Source organism: Numida meleagris, chromosome 2 (genome assembly GCF_002078875.1).
Source record: "Numida meleagris isolate 19003 breed g44 Domestic line chromosome 2, NumMel1.0, whole genome shotgun sequence".
Taxonomy (NCBI): Eukaryota; Metazoa; Chordata; class Aves; order Galliformes; family Numididae; genus Numida; species Numida meleagris.
In genome coordinates this window covers 89,338,184-89,355,093 of record NC_034410.1, presented here as the reverse complement: position 1 = coordinate 89,355,093, position 16,910 = coordinate 89,338,184, and the positions used below count along the sequence as shown (strand labels likewise).

General features: G+C 42.5%; 1 protein-coding gene across 1 annotated transcript in view; it reads right to left on the bottom strand.

Annotated features, from left to right (window-relative positions):
* The window catches only part of ZNF516 (zinc finger protein 516), a 94,651-nt gene that overhangs the window by 45,079 nt on the left and 32,662 nt on the right, over nucleotides 1–16,910 (bottom strand). Inside the window, exon 2 of the mRNA XM_021385782.1 lies at nucleotides 13,725–15,743. Coding sequence (XP_021241457.1) covers nucleotides 13,725–15,630 — 1,906 coding nt within the window. The 5' untranslated portion in view covers nucleotides 15,631–15,743. The remainder of the gene's footprint in view (nucleotides 1–13,724; nucleotides 15,744–16,910) is intronic.

Genomic DNA, 16,910 nt, shown 5'->3' with positions numbered 1-16,910 from the left:
ATGTGGGATTGCTCGACTGAATCTAAACATCTGGGGCAAATTATGTATCTGGCTTCCATGCCTTTGGAATGACATGCTACATTTAACCCAAGAGGTTCAGACACACCACTTTTAACAGCCATGTTTCAAAAGTCCGTGACTTTATCATTTTGAATTTTCCCATTCAATGACACTCTCAACTAAAAAAGTTTATTCTCCTTTCCTGCTCTCCAAGAAAAAACAGGCATAGACATTGCAGATGCCATCTTCCAAAGTGTTTTCCCAAATCCAGAGATTACCACACGACACTGAAGTACTCCGACGGAAAGGTACAAAGGAAGAGTCACCCTGATGATACAGTGTAAAACACTAAGATACAGAGCATATCAAAATGTACTCCCTCATTTACACACTTCTCCTTTCAGTTTCCCTCAGGATCTCAGAAAGACTTCTATTTGTTTTTCTTTCACCTGTTCTGCCTCCTTAGGCTGTCCTGAGCTCCAGGATTGTTCCCGCAGGGCTGTGGCAGCTGCTCTGCTAAATCTCCTGTGCTGACAAACCCCCACCCTGTGCAGACAGGATTACGCTCAGCTACGGCCTCTCCTTCCCCAGTACTCCACTTTCTCTGTGTACGCTCTACACTCATTTCCTTTCTTCAAACAACACATGTTTTTTCCCTGCCAACTGTGTCTTCACAGCCTAATTCCTCACAGCATGCCAGCCTTCCCAGCACGTGCTGGCCCAGGGCTGGGCTGTCCTCGTGGCTCTTCTATCAGCAAGCTAATGCCGTGACACCACTTACGCAAACATAAAACGCTTACCTCCAGCTTACTTCCTTACGCCATTAATTCACCCGTTTTTCAAGGCTCTATTTAAGGCTCACATTCACTACAATTCCTACACAAACCACCTATGGTTAGCAGCTGACAAGAGTAGCTGAAATGGTTAACGTGGGATTTTTGGAAGTTAATGCTCAGCTGTGTCCTCAACCATTCCTGCAGGCTCAGCCAGGTGCTTCCCTCAAGGTTTCCCGCATTCCTCAGCTATACTGTCCAGCCTAAACCCCAAATGAGCTCTGAGACTTCTCCTGCTTATTTTGAGAAACCCCAAAGCACCTTTACTTCTTTACGGTGAGGGTGACAAAGCACTGGAACAGGTTGCCCAGAGAGGTTGTGGAGTGTCCTTCTACGGAGATAATCGAGACCCATCTGGACGCCTACCTGTGTGACCTGTTACAGGGAATCTGCTTTAGCAGGGGGGTTGGACTCGATGATCTCTTGAGGCCCCTTCCAACTCCTGTAATTCTGTGATTTCTTGTATGATCATCACAGCAGGCTGGATTGAGCCGTGGCCTCTGTATAAAGGAAAATGCCCCCAGCCAGGTCCCACCTCCCCTGCTGCAACACGAGCAGCACTCTGGCCCTAAAGCTGCGTCCTAGAGTCAACGTGCACAGGCAGCGCTGCAGAGGTAAGGAGGGAAATTGCACTTCTGTCTTACTCATGCTTCAAACTGCCAACAAAAGAAATGCAGATTGGCTATCTTACCATGTGTATGTTGTGTGGTACTTCTGCTACCGTGTATCAGACCAAAAATATTCATGTTAGAAAGCAAATTCTTCAATAGGGCCATTATTGCAGAAGGCTGCATTTTGGCTTGTGCTTCCGTATGCCCTCTGTTACCTGCCACCATCCATATCCCTGGAGGACTGTCAGCACAAGAGGTCTGTTTGGAAGTATTAATGAGCTTCCAGAATAAGTTATTTATACTGTTTGGATGCATCCCTAATAGCAACACATCAGTCCTTTCCCATTTATATATATTATTTTATAGATGTGATACACAAATTTTGCCTAGCTTTTCTTAGAGCTTTTTCAGCCTGATGGAGTTTTTACTCACATTACGTTCTGGAGCCATTGCAGACTTCAATTCCCATCTCTTTTTTCTTTTGGCTTCTTCAGGTCTCAAAAGAAAGCTGCAAAACTGGCCTTTGAGCAAATATGCTATGAGGAGTACTTTCCACAATGGTTGAGTAAAATATCTAAACTTACTGTATCCTAAGAGATTTTAATTCTTGCTCTATTATAACTGACCAGGAAAGGTCAGTCTAGCAGAAAATTTTACTACCACATAAAACTTTCATTATGCATTAATAACATCTCATTTCCGACTGTTAATATTAGGGACTTGCATGCTGACAACACCAGAGATTTAAAAAAAAAAAAAGAACACCACAAACCTAACAGCTCTATTTGCAAAATAAAGTGATTGTGTTTGAATTGTAATTTATACGTCACGCCTGTGTGTATAAAATAATGAAAACCAAAATCAACACTGCACACTTCCCACACAAATAACAGCGCTGAGGCATCCCTGTCAAACATATTTAGCACTACAGTAGCAAATAAGTGATTCTCATGTGCACCAATTTGTTGCTCCCAGAGCAATCCATGTGAAAAATAACTTTTTCCTGTTACAATTTTATTCACTGTTCTGCATTTGGCAATTTTTCCTAAGGCTTCTCTAGGCTTCAGAAGTACTTAAGGTTAAGGCGTTTGTGAGAGATTGGTATGCGTGTGGATATAGCAAGTGTAAGGACAAGAAACTTCTGCAAAGTATTAGAAGAGGTTTAGGATTAATGTGTTCCATGTGCAGTGTAAGCTGTACTTCCTGAATGCTCTTTTAAGGAAAGAGAAAGGCCTCTTTACTTCATTACCTAGTAAAAAAAAGTTTCACTGCCTACTGAATAAATGCTTAATCACAGAAAACTGAGCACTCCTGTGGGTTCACTGATGCTCCATACTACCAGAACACACAAAGGGCAAAGTCCAAATGCAGCATCTGCTCCACTACCCTGGGATACAGCAGGGATAGGAAGAGATGAAGCCTTTGCATCCCTCTATGACCCTGATTCTTACAACACATTGCACTCAGTCTTTCACTATCGCGACACTTGCTCACAATCACTATTATTAAAACATGCCGAAAATGTTTCGTGGAGGGCAAAAGCTCTGTTTAGACCTGAGGTTCGTGTTTCTGAAAGAATCCATCTATTTCCCTTGTGGCTGTGTTTTTTCCCCCCAAAATTTATTTATTTATTTTTCTGCTGACAGCAGCTTGCCTCAAATGCTATTTAAGCAGTAAGACATCACAAGACATATGCTATTCTGAGATAACACACACCTCTGAAGTACCGTTAGGTGTAGCCGATGCCTTCAACTGCCTGATGAATTTGTTATCTCAAAGAAACACAAGGTTTGGGAGGGTCTCGTATTACAGACTAAATCCAAATTTAGTCTCAAAATTTGAAAAAAAGAAAAAGAAAAAAAAAAGTGTTTTTCTATCTCTTTAGAAGAAAAGAGATCTCACTTAGAGTAGCTACCCCTAACTTACGGCTGCCAAAACAAAACCAAAATTACAGCTGTGATATGACAACAAAATCATTTTAACGGCTGTTTATTCTTCTATTACTTGAAGCAACAGAGAAAATGAAGTTATAGTTGAAGTTTGAGATGGCCAATCTGGAAAACAAAGTTCTAAAAGAACATAAGAATGTGTCTAAAAACACACCCTGTAAAGAATACCTACCCTGACAAAGAGGAGTATCTTCATCTGTGATAAGTAAACACCCATACTCAAGTTACAGTAACCATTTATTGAGAAAGTACTTCTCCTTCTCATATTAACACTTCCTTGGTAGAGAATCTGCACTTTAATTGAATGAAGTGTTGGATTTTTGTTATTAGCATCACTAAAACCTTAACTGAACCTATTAACAGAATATCCACAAAAGACAATTTCGAGACTTGCTCCACACAGTGTCTCATCTCCTAGGACTAAAGTCTGAATGCTCCACTAGATCCCAGGATATGTAATTTACACTGGTATTGATTACTGAAAAGAAACATTTCTCTGTTTTTCCTTTAGCCCCAAGCCAATAGGTGCCAAGTGGTTCAACAAAGCCATTAACCATGACTCCAACCTGACTGCTCAGAAGCTGAAAACCAAGCCAGCAGTTACCACTTCTGCTGGATCAGCACCGAAGTATTCAGCAATTCGCCAGTTCAAACTCTTGCTATCTATAAACTAGAAAAAGCTGTGGAGGGACTTTTAATAAGGGCAGGTAGTGACAGGATGAGGGGAGATGGCTTCACACTGGAATAGGGTAGATTTAGAGTAAATATTAGGAAGAAATTCTTTACTGCGAGGGTGGTGAGACCCTGGAACAGGTTGCCCAGCGAGGCTGTGAATGCCCCCAACCTGGAAGCATTCAAGGCCAGGCTGGATGGGGCTGTGAGCAAATTGGTCTAGAGGGAGGTGTCCTTGCCTAAAGCAGGGGAGTTGGAACTACATGATCTTAAAAGGTCCGTTCCAATCCAAACCATTCTATGATTCAATGAAAAACAAATTCTCAATGAAAATAAGTTCATTACAATTTCACAATTCCATTCCAATAATGCCTAGATATCAGTCACAAAACGTGGAACAGTAATAGTCACAGACCAAGCACAAGAAGAATCTGAAAGTCTCAAAGACTAGTTCTGGGACACTGAAAATAATCATATAATGAAAAATAGAAAGTTTTCCTCCACTTTCCATAAAATCTACTGTACGTTTTTAGTGAAAAATCCATGTTTACAGACGATAAATCTTGTAAGCGATCAAGAGCAAACCGAAAACAATGAAAAAAAAAAGGTTATTGATGCTCTCTCTGTAAAGGGTTCCCTTGACTGCAGCTAAGTTGCTCTTGACTTTTAGCAGTTTGACTGATGCCACAGCCAGACCCACTCAAGCTAAAGCAATCCAGTGACCGAATGATACTACTGGTGTAGGAAACATGTAAATAAATACAAGAAGAAAATGAAGTCAAGTGACCTAGTAAAACCTGTATTTGCAAAATGCAATTGCAGGAAACAAGTTAGCTACCCATATACAAAGCCAAACTGTGTTACTTTTATACCCTGTGAAGCTCTGGATCCCACTAGGTTTCACCTGAGGCAGAACTCAGCCCATCCCATCCACAGAGGCACACTGAGAGCATCCACTGCCAAACCTAGCTCATAACAAAGAAACTCTGACTCTCAGTTTAAGACAGATCAAACTGTGAACTGTTAAGGGCAGCAAAAAGATCAAATATCAAAGACACCCGCACTATCCCCTGTTAGCAGCCATTTACAGATCAGCAGAATCCCCACTCAACACAGCCACAGTGCTGCAGAAATATTTGGAAATCAGATTAAAGCCACTAGCATTGCAATTTGCATTGCTCCAATCTTGTTTTACTAGTTGGGGGGAGGGGATCCTTGCTCACTAATCAGAAACTGCTAGAAAATAAAAGCATTACACAATGTGATTTTATGCCTATAAATATCACAAAGTGATATTTCACGTGCTATATATTAATGTAACAGAAAACATCAGTAAATTGCTACAGTGGCTTTCAAATAGGCAGCAAGGTTAAGGTAGGCATAAAGACGTGATGTTTTTGAAGAAGCTGATAAAGTTACTGAAAGCTGAATTCAAAAGTAAGTGTCTTACATGCAGATGTTTAAAAAACTTGCTCAAAAAGAGCTAAAAGCCTACTGCAAAAACTGGACCCACTGTGCAAATATGTTAAACATAAGGGGAGGTATTTTTTTTTTTTCAACACACAAACTAAATCCGGCATTACTAATAGTTTTCCACATCCCTGAAAAAAATCTACATACATTTTTTACATGCTTGTTGCATTGGTAAACATGAAATGGATACTGGCATTTCAGAAAGGATTAAACAGACACAAACAGTCCTTAAAGAACCCGGTGTAAGAACAATTTCAAAAGCTACTGAAGAAGTATGAAGACTTAATCTTGCTTTGGGCATCTTACACAAGCTTCAGGGCAAAGTTTATCTTGCTATCATGTCCCTTTAAGAAACCACACTCACCTCCTTGCTTCCTGACAGATAAAACAAAGGCTGAGGAAACCTATCTCTCTCTCAGTATCTCGGTATGAGTTTTCTCCCCAGCTGAGCCATGTCTCTGTTGCTCATATCACATACCTACAGCTACAATAAACTGTCTAAACAATACACTGGTCTAATTGTGTCACTTGTTATTGTGTATGCCAACCCACACAGAAGAAAGTAACAGTTAAAACTAAATACAGTGGAAGTATGTTTGACGTACAAAATTCTGCAGTCCTTACACAATGGGACCCCCACTGAACCGTTCGCACAGAACAAAAAGAGTGCAACAGTTGCATTAGTAACTTCAAAATGTTATGGAAGAAGTACGCTCTCCAGCAATAACAAGGACCGTATCTGGCAGAAGTCGTGCATTTACTGAGGTATTTCCATCTCAGCCAGCATTTGCTGCCTTAGTTCTGACTTGAGCTGACTGTGCGTTATCTGCTCCCCATCACCCTGCCCCTCTGCAAGAGCAGCTGGAGCTCCTGTTCAGCTCTTGTGCTGGCCACCCACACTACATCAGACTGAGTAAGCCAGGACCTAGTAACAAGGAGCTTGGTAATCAGGAACACAGTGGAAATTACCCAAGATGCCTACAGGGCAATCATTAAATGTTCCTTAGTTAGTATGATGTCAGGGTAATATATAGCATTAAAGGGTACAGACTGCATTATCCCACAGCATTGCTGCCCTGTTCCAATCAATCATTTTTGTAAGAGCTTCTCAGAGCACAGCCTCCAGGAGCCTAAAATAAAGGGCTAAACAACTTCCCGTTTATGAGGTACATGTGCCAAAGCAGGTTTTTAACCACACGTCTGGATGTCCTGTGTCTCTTTTCTCCTTTTCCTTGATACACACTTCAGTGATTCTAGCTGCCTGCAATCTTCTTGTCATTTATTTCCTTGAGATGATCAGCATAATTTCTATTTCATTCTGTTCCCTCAGTTGTTCTTCCCATTCATATTGTCCCATCATTTAAGAAGATAAACAAAAACAAAAAGCTACTGCGGATGACAGCACCACAGGAAGATACTCACACCGGAGCTTTTCACTGCAGTCCAGAAGACTGTACTAGAGACCCAAGGGGAGGGGAGAGGCAATGGAGTGCTGCAGGGGAGATACACACAGGCCTGTACTGATCAAAAATGCTTGAACCTGCAGTGCTTTGCCAAGAAATTTCAGCTCATATGACAATACCACACCCCATGCAGCTTTCCCACACACATCAGAATGGGACTATGTAAATTACTGCAAGGTAGAAAAGTTTCTGAATGCTATTATTAGACACGGCACAACTATGTAGCTGATCTAGTCCTGATCCACTCAATTTGTTTCAAGGAACAATTTGAACTTTGCAAAGTCCAAATGATGCCTAGCGAATCTCACTTCTGCAAGCGCAGGGTCCTTGTCTCTCCCAGTTTCCCCTGATGAATCATCACTCTGCTGTATTTCAAACTCTCAGCATTAACAGTAAAAACAATCTGAGTTGTAAAGTTGAGGAGGTTTTGTATTCAACAAACCACTCCTGGGCAATACCAAAATTAACCACTGGGTGAAATGCATTATCCCAGTGAAATGTTTTTATTTTCATTGTAGGGTTCTAACAGAAGTCACTGACACTGTTCTGCCTTGAAATTACTCCATTTCAAGGAAATCTGGGGCAGTAGTTACCAGCTGTCCAGCATAGAGACATTCCCCAATTTATTGTACACTTAATCTGCAAAATAAACATGCTCAATAACTTCAGCACACTTAGGAGTGCACACATAGAACAAGATCTTCATTTGGTGTAAAATGTCATAATAGCATTGCCTTCAGTAGCAATTAAAGAATCACTGAAGTGGGAAAACACCTCTAAGACCATGAAGTCCAACCATCAGCCCACTCCCACCATGCCCACTGACCATGTCCCTCAGTGCCACATCCACATGGTTCCTGAACACCTCCAGGGACGGTGACTCCACCCTCTCCCTGGGCAGCCTGTGCCACTGCAGCACCGCTCTTTCTGAGAAGAAAATTTTCCTAATATCCAACCTGAACCTGATACAACTTAAAGCCATTACCTCTCGTCCTACCACTAGTTACCTGGGAATAGAGACCAACTACCAAAAGTGATTTGCACTAAATGGGAGTCTGGCATGAGAAATTCCTAAAGTACAGTTATTTGATTAAGCTATATAACAAGATGTATAAACAGTGGAGAGGATTTCCCTTGTATACCAAGAAACATATTTTCATATAAGCAAAACAAGGAAGTTCTGGCATTTGATCCTGGCAGCTACACTGCATACAGAATATACATTCCAACAAAATATATTCACTAGAGCTATCTTTCTTTATTCTTTGGTCTCACTGTGGAGTTACTACATATTTTTATTTTTCTGTTTTCACTTGCTTTATTTATTCATACTGTTCTCCTTCCCCAAATCACAGTCCCATCATTCTACTGGAAAATGAAAGCAACTCTGGATGATGATTACCTTTTATTTATTTATTTTAAATCAAAACCCCAGTGAGATTAGGCACTTTTTGTTATGGTACCAGCTCTCGGATTTGTAAGAATTTACATTTGAACAAAACAAAATCTAAATCTATGCTTCATAAAACTCTCCCAGTCTTACAAATGTCATTATGTTTGTTCTATTCTAGCATTGCAATTTACATACAGGATTTTCTTACGATGTGTCTGGGATAAATGCTATCTGTTACATCTCCCCATTTGTATAGCCCGTAATAATTCATAGGTAGCTCTCTTCCCTTTCAGTTCACCAATAAAGACACTAAGACACCAAATCCATTGGATTTCTAAGAGTTTTTAAACAAATGCAAACAAACCCAAGCACTTTTTTTTTTTTTAATTAAATCCAAGGAAGGAGGTGCGAATTCTGACGACTTAGTGGGTCCATAACATCAAGCCAGTGGGTGCTCTGGGAGGTGCAAACACAGGGAGCTCCTGCAGCTCTGCCTCCTGTTTCTGTGACTGTTCCTGACCTCTTGCTTGTTAACACGGAAAACCTCCTGGTGTCACCAACCTCAGGCCAGGATGCTGTAAGCCCTTTGGCTTCTTTGTAAGATGCCCAAAACCTTAGCTCTGCCTTGGAGGGTTCAAACCCCACTACTGTCCTACATTTCCTTCCATTCTTCCTTACTGCCATCTTTCCTCTTGCTCTTCCATTGAGCTCATCTTCTCCAAGGCAAGTCCCACCAAACTGCTGGTACTTCCCAATGCAAGAAAAATGCAGCCACACACAGCTGTTTTGTTTTCACTGTCTTTTGTATTCTGTGCTTTCCAGCCACTTGTGTCCATCTTATCTTTTGAGACTAGGAGCTCCTTGAGCCTCGCGCTGTATTTGTACAGGGCCTCACACAATAGTTTTCCTTTGCAATCAGTCTCTTCCTGCGTTAGCCAGTGTAATAAAACCAGCATGTATTGAGCAAGAATGAATCAGTTTCTCCTTAAAGCATTTTGAAAATCTGGAGGAGTCTGACATAGGAAAAAAAAAGGAGAAGAAAACAGATGGAAGAGGCAGAAAAGAAACAAAACAAAATGGAGATTATTCCCACTGAAAGCAGCATCCCCTCTAAGATGCAACACATTCTCTCCTTTCACTTGCTTCCCTCCTTGATAATGTCAGGCTAGAACAAGAAGCATCCTCTCCTTTATTCCTGCACAGCAATCCTGGGCTTGGTGTCTGACTGTTTCTTCCCCCTTCTAGATTTATTTTAGCATTTTGCATTCAAACACCACATTTGGCAGAAAGAAAAAGAAGCAACTTTACGACATTCTCCCTTTCCCAAAATCTAGACTTGGGTATCAAAGACCTGCTCTTTTAGTACATATTTGCTGAGCACCAAGCAGTATGTAAATTGTTTTCACTTCTTTTCTTCATCTTTCCACCTGTCAGAAGCAGTTGTATCTTTAAAATTGTACTTCCTTCTTCATTTCAGGACTGAAATAGTCCATAGAGCCTAGTATAACAAAATGCAACACCCCAATTACTAAATACACCATGACAACATGAGTGCCTGTGTTAAGCCTTAAAAATACTAACCACACATATGCACACATTTGTACATGCATACAGATTGAACTATTTATTTTGTACACTAAATACTACATTTCAGGAGATAAGCTGTTAGACTGAAGGAAAAAAAAAAGTATTTTTCCTTCCACTTTTATCACTGTACAACTTCCCTCTACTCACTTAGTCATAACACTGCAGTTCTTTTAATTAAAAAGTTAGAATCATAGAATCTGTCTTTAAATTGGTTAAGTGCTAAGCAACAACTTGCCAGTGGCTCAAACAACATCAAACTCAACCGAGTGGAAATTCAGGTAGAGTTTGCTAGTGACCTGAATGCCAAATAAAAACAAAGACTCATCTGGAGCAGGGAGAGCTCAAAAATATTTTAAGTCTGCGCTTAACAGACAGACCGTGCTCTGGGGCACCTTTTCCCAGGTGGCTGTCATACAAAGCACACGTACATCATGCATATGACACCTCAGTATGACGGGTATCACATGGTACTCTGTCCGTGTAACATAAGAGAATTGTTTCATTTTTGCCCTCTTTCTAATAAGATGGAAAGCAGTTTGTAACCTGCCAGCTTCCCCCTGGCAGCTGATAAGCAGGGTCTGCACACATCACTCTCATGCCTGAGAAATCATTATGTTACCCTACGTACACAGCAGAGACAAATTACTGATGTGTTAAGAGCAAAGAAGTGGCTACCCTGGAGGCTCTCAACCCCATTTCACATGCAAAGTGCATTTCTTGCTTTCCTCCCAATAAGCTCTATCACTTTTCCCCAACTCCAGTCACCCTCAGCCCTAGCATGTGCTGGCCCTAAGTGAGTATGGAGGTACATACCTAGCTCCCCTGCTGCAAGATACTGAGCAAGCCACTTACTGCCTACCCTGTGTGCTAGCAGGACCACTCAGATTAATAAGAGTTAAATGCACAGAGGTACCTTCAGCTGAATCAAGACTAGAACATTCAAGAACTGGTAGTACCAAGACCCTCTTCTGACCCTACGTAACAGGGTAACATGTCAAACGAGGAAAAAATAGATATGAAAGTAAACATATATTATTTAAAATAACCCTGTTATTAACGCAAGATTTTCCTGACCACAACCTGAGTAAAAATACTACCGCAGCAGGCACGTCAGGAAGAGGAACCGAGAGCACAGAGCACGGTTTGCCTGCCTCTACTGGGGGCGGCTGCTGTCTAGAGCACTGGAGCTCTGCTCTCAACAGAAAAGGTTCACCAGCAAGAATAGCTACAACAAGCCGCAGCACAGGACAGCAAACCACAGCACTTCTAGGACAAAACCCATCTGAAGGCTACATCAGACCATCTGATTTTAACAGGATGTACACGAGCGTGGAATTTGGCCTACATTCTGTAGACTCTATGTCTCTGTTGGTAGAGGAGGAAAAGAAAGCCCCTCCAGTTAAAACTGTAGTTTGCAGAAGAGTAAAACCAATCCTACAGCTTCCTGGACACAAGGACCACAGTCTCCTAGCAAACAATATAAGTGGAGTCTCAGCAAACCTGATACCAGAAAGAGAAAACTGAGAAACTTCAGTCCTGAAATTTGAGCTACTATGGGAAAAAGAAATCCTTCCTTTTTTAATTAAAAGTCTTTGTCACTTGTAAACTTGTAAAATAAAAAACGCAGCAGCCACCCTCACATCTTAGAAAAGGGATGCATTTGCATTGATTGTCTATCTTTACTTTGGCCTATCAGTTTTCTTCTTCTTTAGTATTCAGCAAAATAGATAAGAACGAATTTGGCACCCAAAGGAATGAGTTTCCTGGTGCTGGTTAGAGACAGTGGTTAATCCAGTCACCTTAATTCCTGTGAGAGAAACTGCTGTGCAACTCAAGCTCTCGCCTTTCACTCATGAGACAAGGGCTGAGCTTGAACTGTGGTAAGAACTGGGACAGGGAAAGAGATGAGACAGCTCCTCTTGTTAAAAATAAAGTGCTGAATAGGGAGAGCACAGAAGAACAGCCTTACTGTTTGAACATCATGTGAAAAGTGTTCCAGTGTTTTCAGTCTGTCTCCAGAGAGATGGTTTTCCATCACAGCGGTTTCCATAAGGGCACTGTACATTACACCGGTAAAACATGGCAGCCCCATTTAACTCCAGACAAAGCTGCAGCTTTAGAACTACATTTTGTGTCAATTGTACAGAGGTGTTTCAGGCAGCAGCTGATGGGTTTTCACACAAAACAAGTACAGTCCCATAAACAACTTTTTTTAAAAGGATCCACATCCAAGAAACACTAGATGGGAAAATCAAATGTTGAGTTTTTTAAATGTGCAAGTAACAATATTTGAGCTAACTTGTCACTAGGACTTCTGGAGTTGTGAAATGGACAAGAAAGCACTAAAAAGAGTGGAGTTTCTTGGTTTAATTTAAATTTCTGTTCTCCTGTGCAGCTAACTTGTCCACGAGACTTGACCCAAGTTGTAGTTAAATCAAGATTAGGACTCTTCTTGTAATTATTAAAGACAAATGGGTGGGTTTCATCCCCTCTCCTGCCCAACAGTTATGGTCCTTTGCTTCCCTCTTCCCTCCAAACACTTTGAAAGCCATACTGCCAAGCAGTGCTGGCCCCAACTTTAGCTGTCCTAAAATCCCCCAAAATTTTATGAAAGAAGCATAATGACAAAAAACGCATCCCAGACTGCTTTACCACTTCATGAAAATCACAGTTATTAATACACAACTCTAGCAACTGCTGCTTTGGGGTCACTATGAGGTTTGTAGCCACTGGAGAAAGCACCACATTATATAAAATCCTAAAAAAAACACAGCTCATAAAATAAAATCCACCTTCTCCCACAACGGAACAGATTACTTCAGAGATGGTCTTGAAAATGAGTTTAATTTACAGATAACATGGTTCCTCAGGAAAAAAAAAGTGAACAAAAAGAGAAGGAATATGTTAATGTTTGCCAAACAAAACCAACAACGAACAAAATCCCGTACAAGGCCGTTAAGGAAAGAATGGTTAATCTCACATTTCTAAGAGGGCATTCTAAAACAAATAATGGTAAATAACAAAAATCAGAAGACAAAAAAAAAACTATACAAAAGTGGTTAATAGTGTTCTTTTTAATATTTACTTCGCTGTTATTTGGAGCATAATTTGTTCCACTTAGTAGTGTTGGGCTCAAAGGACTGCTTTAACCCGGAGAGATTAATTATAGCCCTTGGAGTTATAAACACAAGTTTGAGAAGCAAAGCAGAAAGGAGAGAGGAGAAACACCTCTCATGCTGGCTATTAATGAGTTGATGAACTTAGCGGCAACAACACACAAGCTGTGTCCTTTCTGAACAAGCTTGCTGAAGGTAGGACTGGGGCTGGCTGTACATAACTTGGGGAAAAAAAGCCCCTGAGATGTCAGAGAATCATAAAGGTTGGAAAAGATCTTTAAGATACCTAGTCCAACCATCCACCTACCATCAATCCTGCCCACTAAAACATGTCCCTAGGTATCCCATCTACACATTTCTTGCGCTGGGAGGGCAGCACGACGTAACAGCAGAGGTAACTTGCTGCAGGTCATTAAGATAGTTCTCATGCATCCCCCACTGAAATACAAATTTACCCGCACCTTCTGAAGACATCCTCTGACCTCACTTCTATCACTTACAGCAGCATCAATGAAATTGCCACACTGAGACAAAGAGCAGTGGTTGCTGGGCACAGGGCTCCATCCAGCCTGCACCTCCTGCCCGCTCACTTTGCTCACCGTGTGGCCTGGCCAGCAGCCATCTTACCTAGTGAGGGTTCAGCTGCTCCCTCCTCCGAGCTCTCCTCGGCCCCCTCTTCCCCCAAGCCGGAGGTGGCCGAGTCCTCCAGAGCAGATGCGGAGTCAGGTGTGCTGGGCCCACTGACGGAACCCAAGTCCCCTTCTTCACTGCTGGAGCCATAGCGGTCGGGCTGGGTGACCGTCCCACCTTCGCGACAGCTCCTCCGCTCCTTGCGGTGCACCCGCGAGTGCAGCACCATTTGGTGGTAGGTGCGGAAGATCTTGCCACACTCAAAGCACTCGGTGGACTTGTTCTGGGCGGCCCGCCTGCCCTGCCGTGAGGAGGGACGGTAGTCCACATCGCCCTGGGCGGGCGGGCAGCTCTCCCCTGGCAGGACGCTGCTGGCCTTCTCCAGGCGCCCGCTGGGACAGCTCTTCTTCTTGGGGTTGCTGGAGGAACTGGGCGAATCCTGCTCCCGCTTACGCTTCTCCTGGTTGACGAGGATGTACTCCCTCTTATCCTTATCGTAAGTCACATCCGCGTCCGCCAGGGCCTCGTCCCACCCCAAATACTTCACATACTCGGAGGGCTCTGCTACTTTTCCTTTGGTGGCCAGCTGCCAAGCTTGGTAGCTACTGACTGGATCCAGCTCGGCTACTCTTTTTCCAGGCTGTCCTCTTGTAACTCTATCCAGCCCTACAGATGGCCTTAGACTGAGACACTGCAAGAAAAACTGCTTTGTTACCGAGGGGCTCAGGCTCCCATCGATTAAGCCCTCTGCTTTATCCCCAGTGCTGCCCCGCTGAGCCCGGTAGTGCACAGCATTATGTGCTTTCAGGCTTTCCATATTTGTAAACAGATTTCCACACTTGGTGCAGACTTCATAAAGGGACAGGCCCGTCATAATCGTCTCCTCCTGTATCACATCATTGATAGTGGCTATGAGCTCCAGCTCGTTTTTCAGTTTGTTTTTGCTCCCAGATCTCGGGCCGTGCGACTTCATGTGGTTTTTGAGAAACCAGGGCTCTTTGAATCTTCTGCCACAAATGTGGCAGCCGTGATCAAATGAGCCCCTATGCTTTTTCATGTGAGCTTTCAGGAACCAGGTCTGACTGAAGGCCTGGCCGCAGACTTCACAAGGAAACTCACCAGCACTCAGCTCGCTCTTGCAGTTCTCAGCATAGGCCTCCCCATTTGGGACCTGAGCAGTAACATGGTCCTTCTCCACGTGGCTTAACAACGACTCCTCCCTCAGGGTCATGAAGCTACACAGCCTGCACTTGAACGGTTTGTGGATCTGGTGCAGGTGCTGCTCCAGATCCTTCTTCCTTTCAAATTTGCTTTTGCAGAAGGTGCATGGGTAAGAAGACAGCTTGCCATCCTCCTCGGCAGGCGTTGCCTCTGTGACGTCCTTTTTGCTGCTTCTCAACAAGATCTTGCTGCTGTCTAACTGAGCGCTACCATTCAAGATCTTGTTGCAGGCGGACGTGCTTTTGGTGGGGCTGGTGCAGCCGCCGAGGCCCTCCGAAACTCCCATCTCGCCCAGCTGCGCCTCTCCCATCTCCACCTCGTGTCCCTGACTTAAAGTGCCTGTCCTGTGGCTACGGATGTGGATCTTCAGGTTGCCCTTTTGGGAAGCTCTGTGATCGCAGTAAGGGCATTTGTAGGGCTTCTCACCTGTGTGCTTCCTCATGTGCTGCGATAAGGAGCTCTGAAAAGGGAAACTTTTACCGCAGATGCAGCAGCTGTGGCACATGGTCTTGTCAGCATCCGTGTCATTCTTGCTCAGCTTGCCTGGGCTGGAGGATCTCCGTAACGCCATTTCTGCCTCTCTACTACGATCCATCTGTATTACTGCAACAGTGGGTGAGTGGGGCAGGAGCATTAAAGCATGTCTGGCAGCAGAGGAGGGCTGAACCGCGTTCTCAATCATACGGTTCTGCAGAGACGTTTTATTGCTTCATTCTTGGAGTAACGTTTCTCCTTGCAGCTGCTCAAAGCGCCGATTTATTTCTGCGTGTTCTGTAAGCGGATGGCATAGATCACCTGGAACAGGAAGAGAAGCACGTAAACTTACAAAAATCATGTAAGTAGATTCTTAAATCTATTTCAACCCGTTGACATTTTGACTTCAACAGTTTGTGACTCTTACGCCACACTCAAGAGTGTACTACACTACGATTTATTGCACCAAAAAGCAGCAGCCTCTCTGATATTCTGGACTTCAATGGCAAGCATTCAAAGCATCATTAATAAACAAAATCCAAAAAGAAGCAACTATGACAAAAGAATTAAATTTCCATAAACCTGCATCACGCTGTCTTAAAAAGAAATGCAAACTTGAAAAATATTTTTTGTTTTAAAACCAAGCAGAAGTGGCTAAAAATGCACCTTAAACGAGGAAAACATTTCTTGAGGGGGTTATTACACTTTAAATCTGTGGCTTTACCATCACGTGTAATTTCATGTAAAATACTTACTTGCCAAAGATAAAAGGCTTTCCTAGAGACTTTAGCAAATATCATATTCCTGCTGGCAACTGCATTACTTTGCATCTCAGTCAGTTCTGCTGTGCTTGATGTGGCATGCACAGAGCAGGCGCAGAAACTGAGCACGTTCGGTACTTTGATTAAAGAGAAAACAAGAAGGCAGAGTCTGACAAAGCATTCCAGATAACTAATAGTTATTTCCTGATGAGCAATAAGGAAGAAGACTCCAAACGTAGTATTTAGTCTCAATCTGACAAAGTGAACTGATAACGTGCTTAGGTATCAACTCGTCTTAAAAGTGGGTGATTTATGTCAGCAAGACACACGGGAAACCACAAGAGCAACCATCTCAATGACGAAGAGCCTGAACCATAAACAAACAAACAAAGGAAGAAGCAACTTTGATTAACAAAACAGATTAATAAAAGTCAAAAAGCTTTTGTGTTCTGCCACAATTAAATACGATGGTCATTATCTGCCTCAGCAACGCAATATGCAATGCACCAGCATCCCTCCCTCTTTCATATAGCAAAAAAATCAATGGTTAGATTTTAATAGATCGCTTCTTTTTCACTTCAACTGTAAAACAAAAATCTTCTCCCTTTCCTATCCTCACTAATACTACAGACACCACACAACTAGATCAAAGGATACGACGTTCTGTAATGAACAGCACCAAACTATTATTAAGTTAAGAAAACATCAGCATCTTAAAATGTAACTA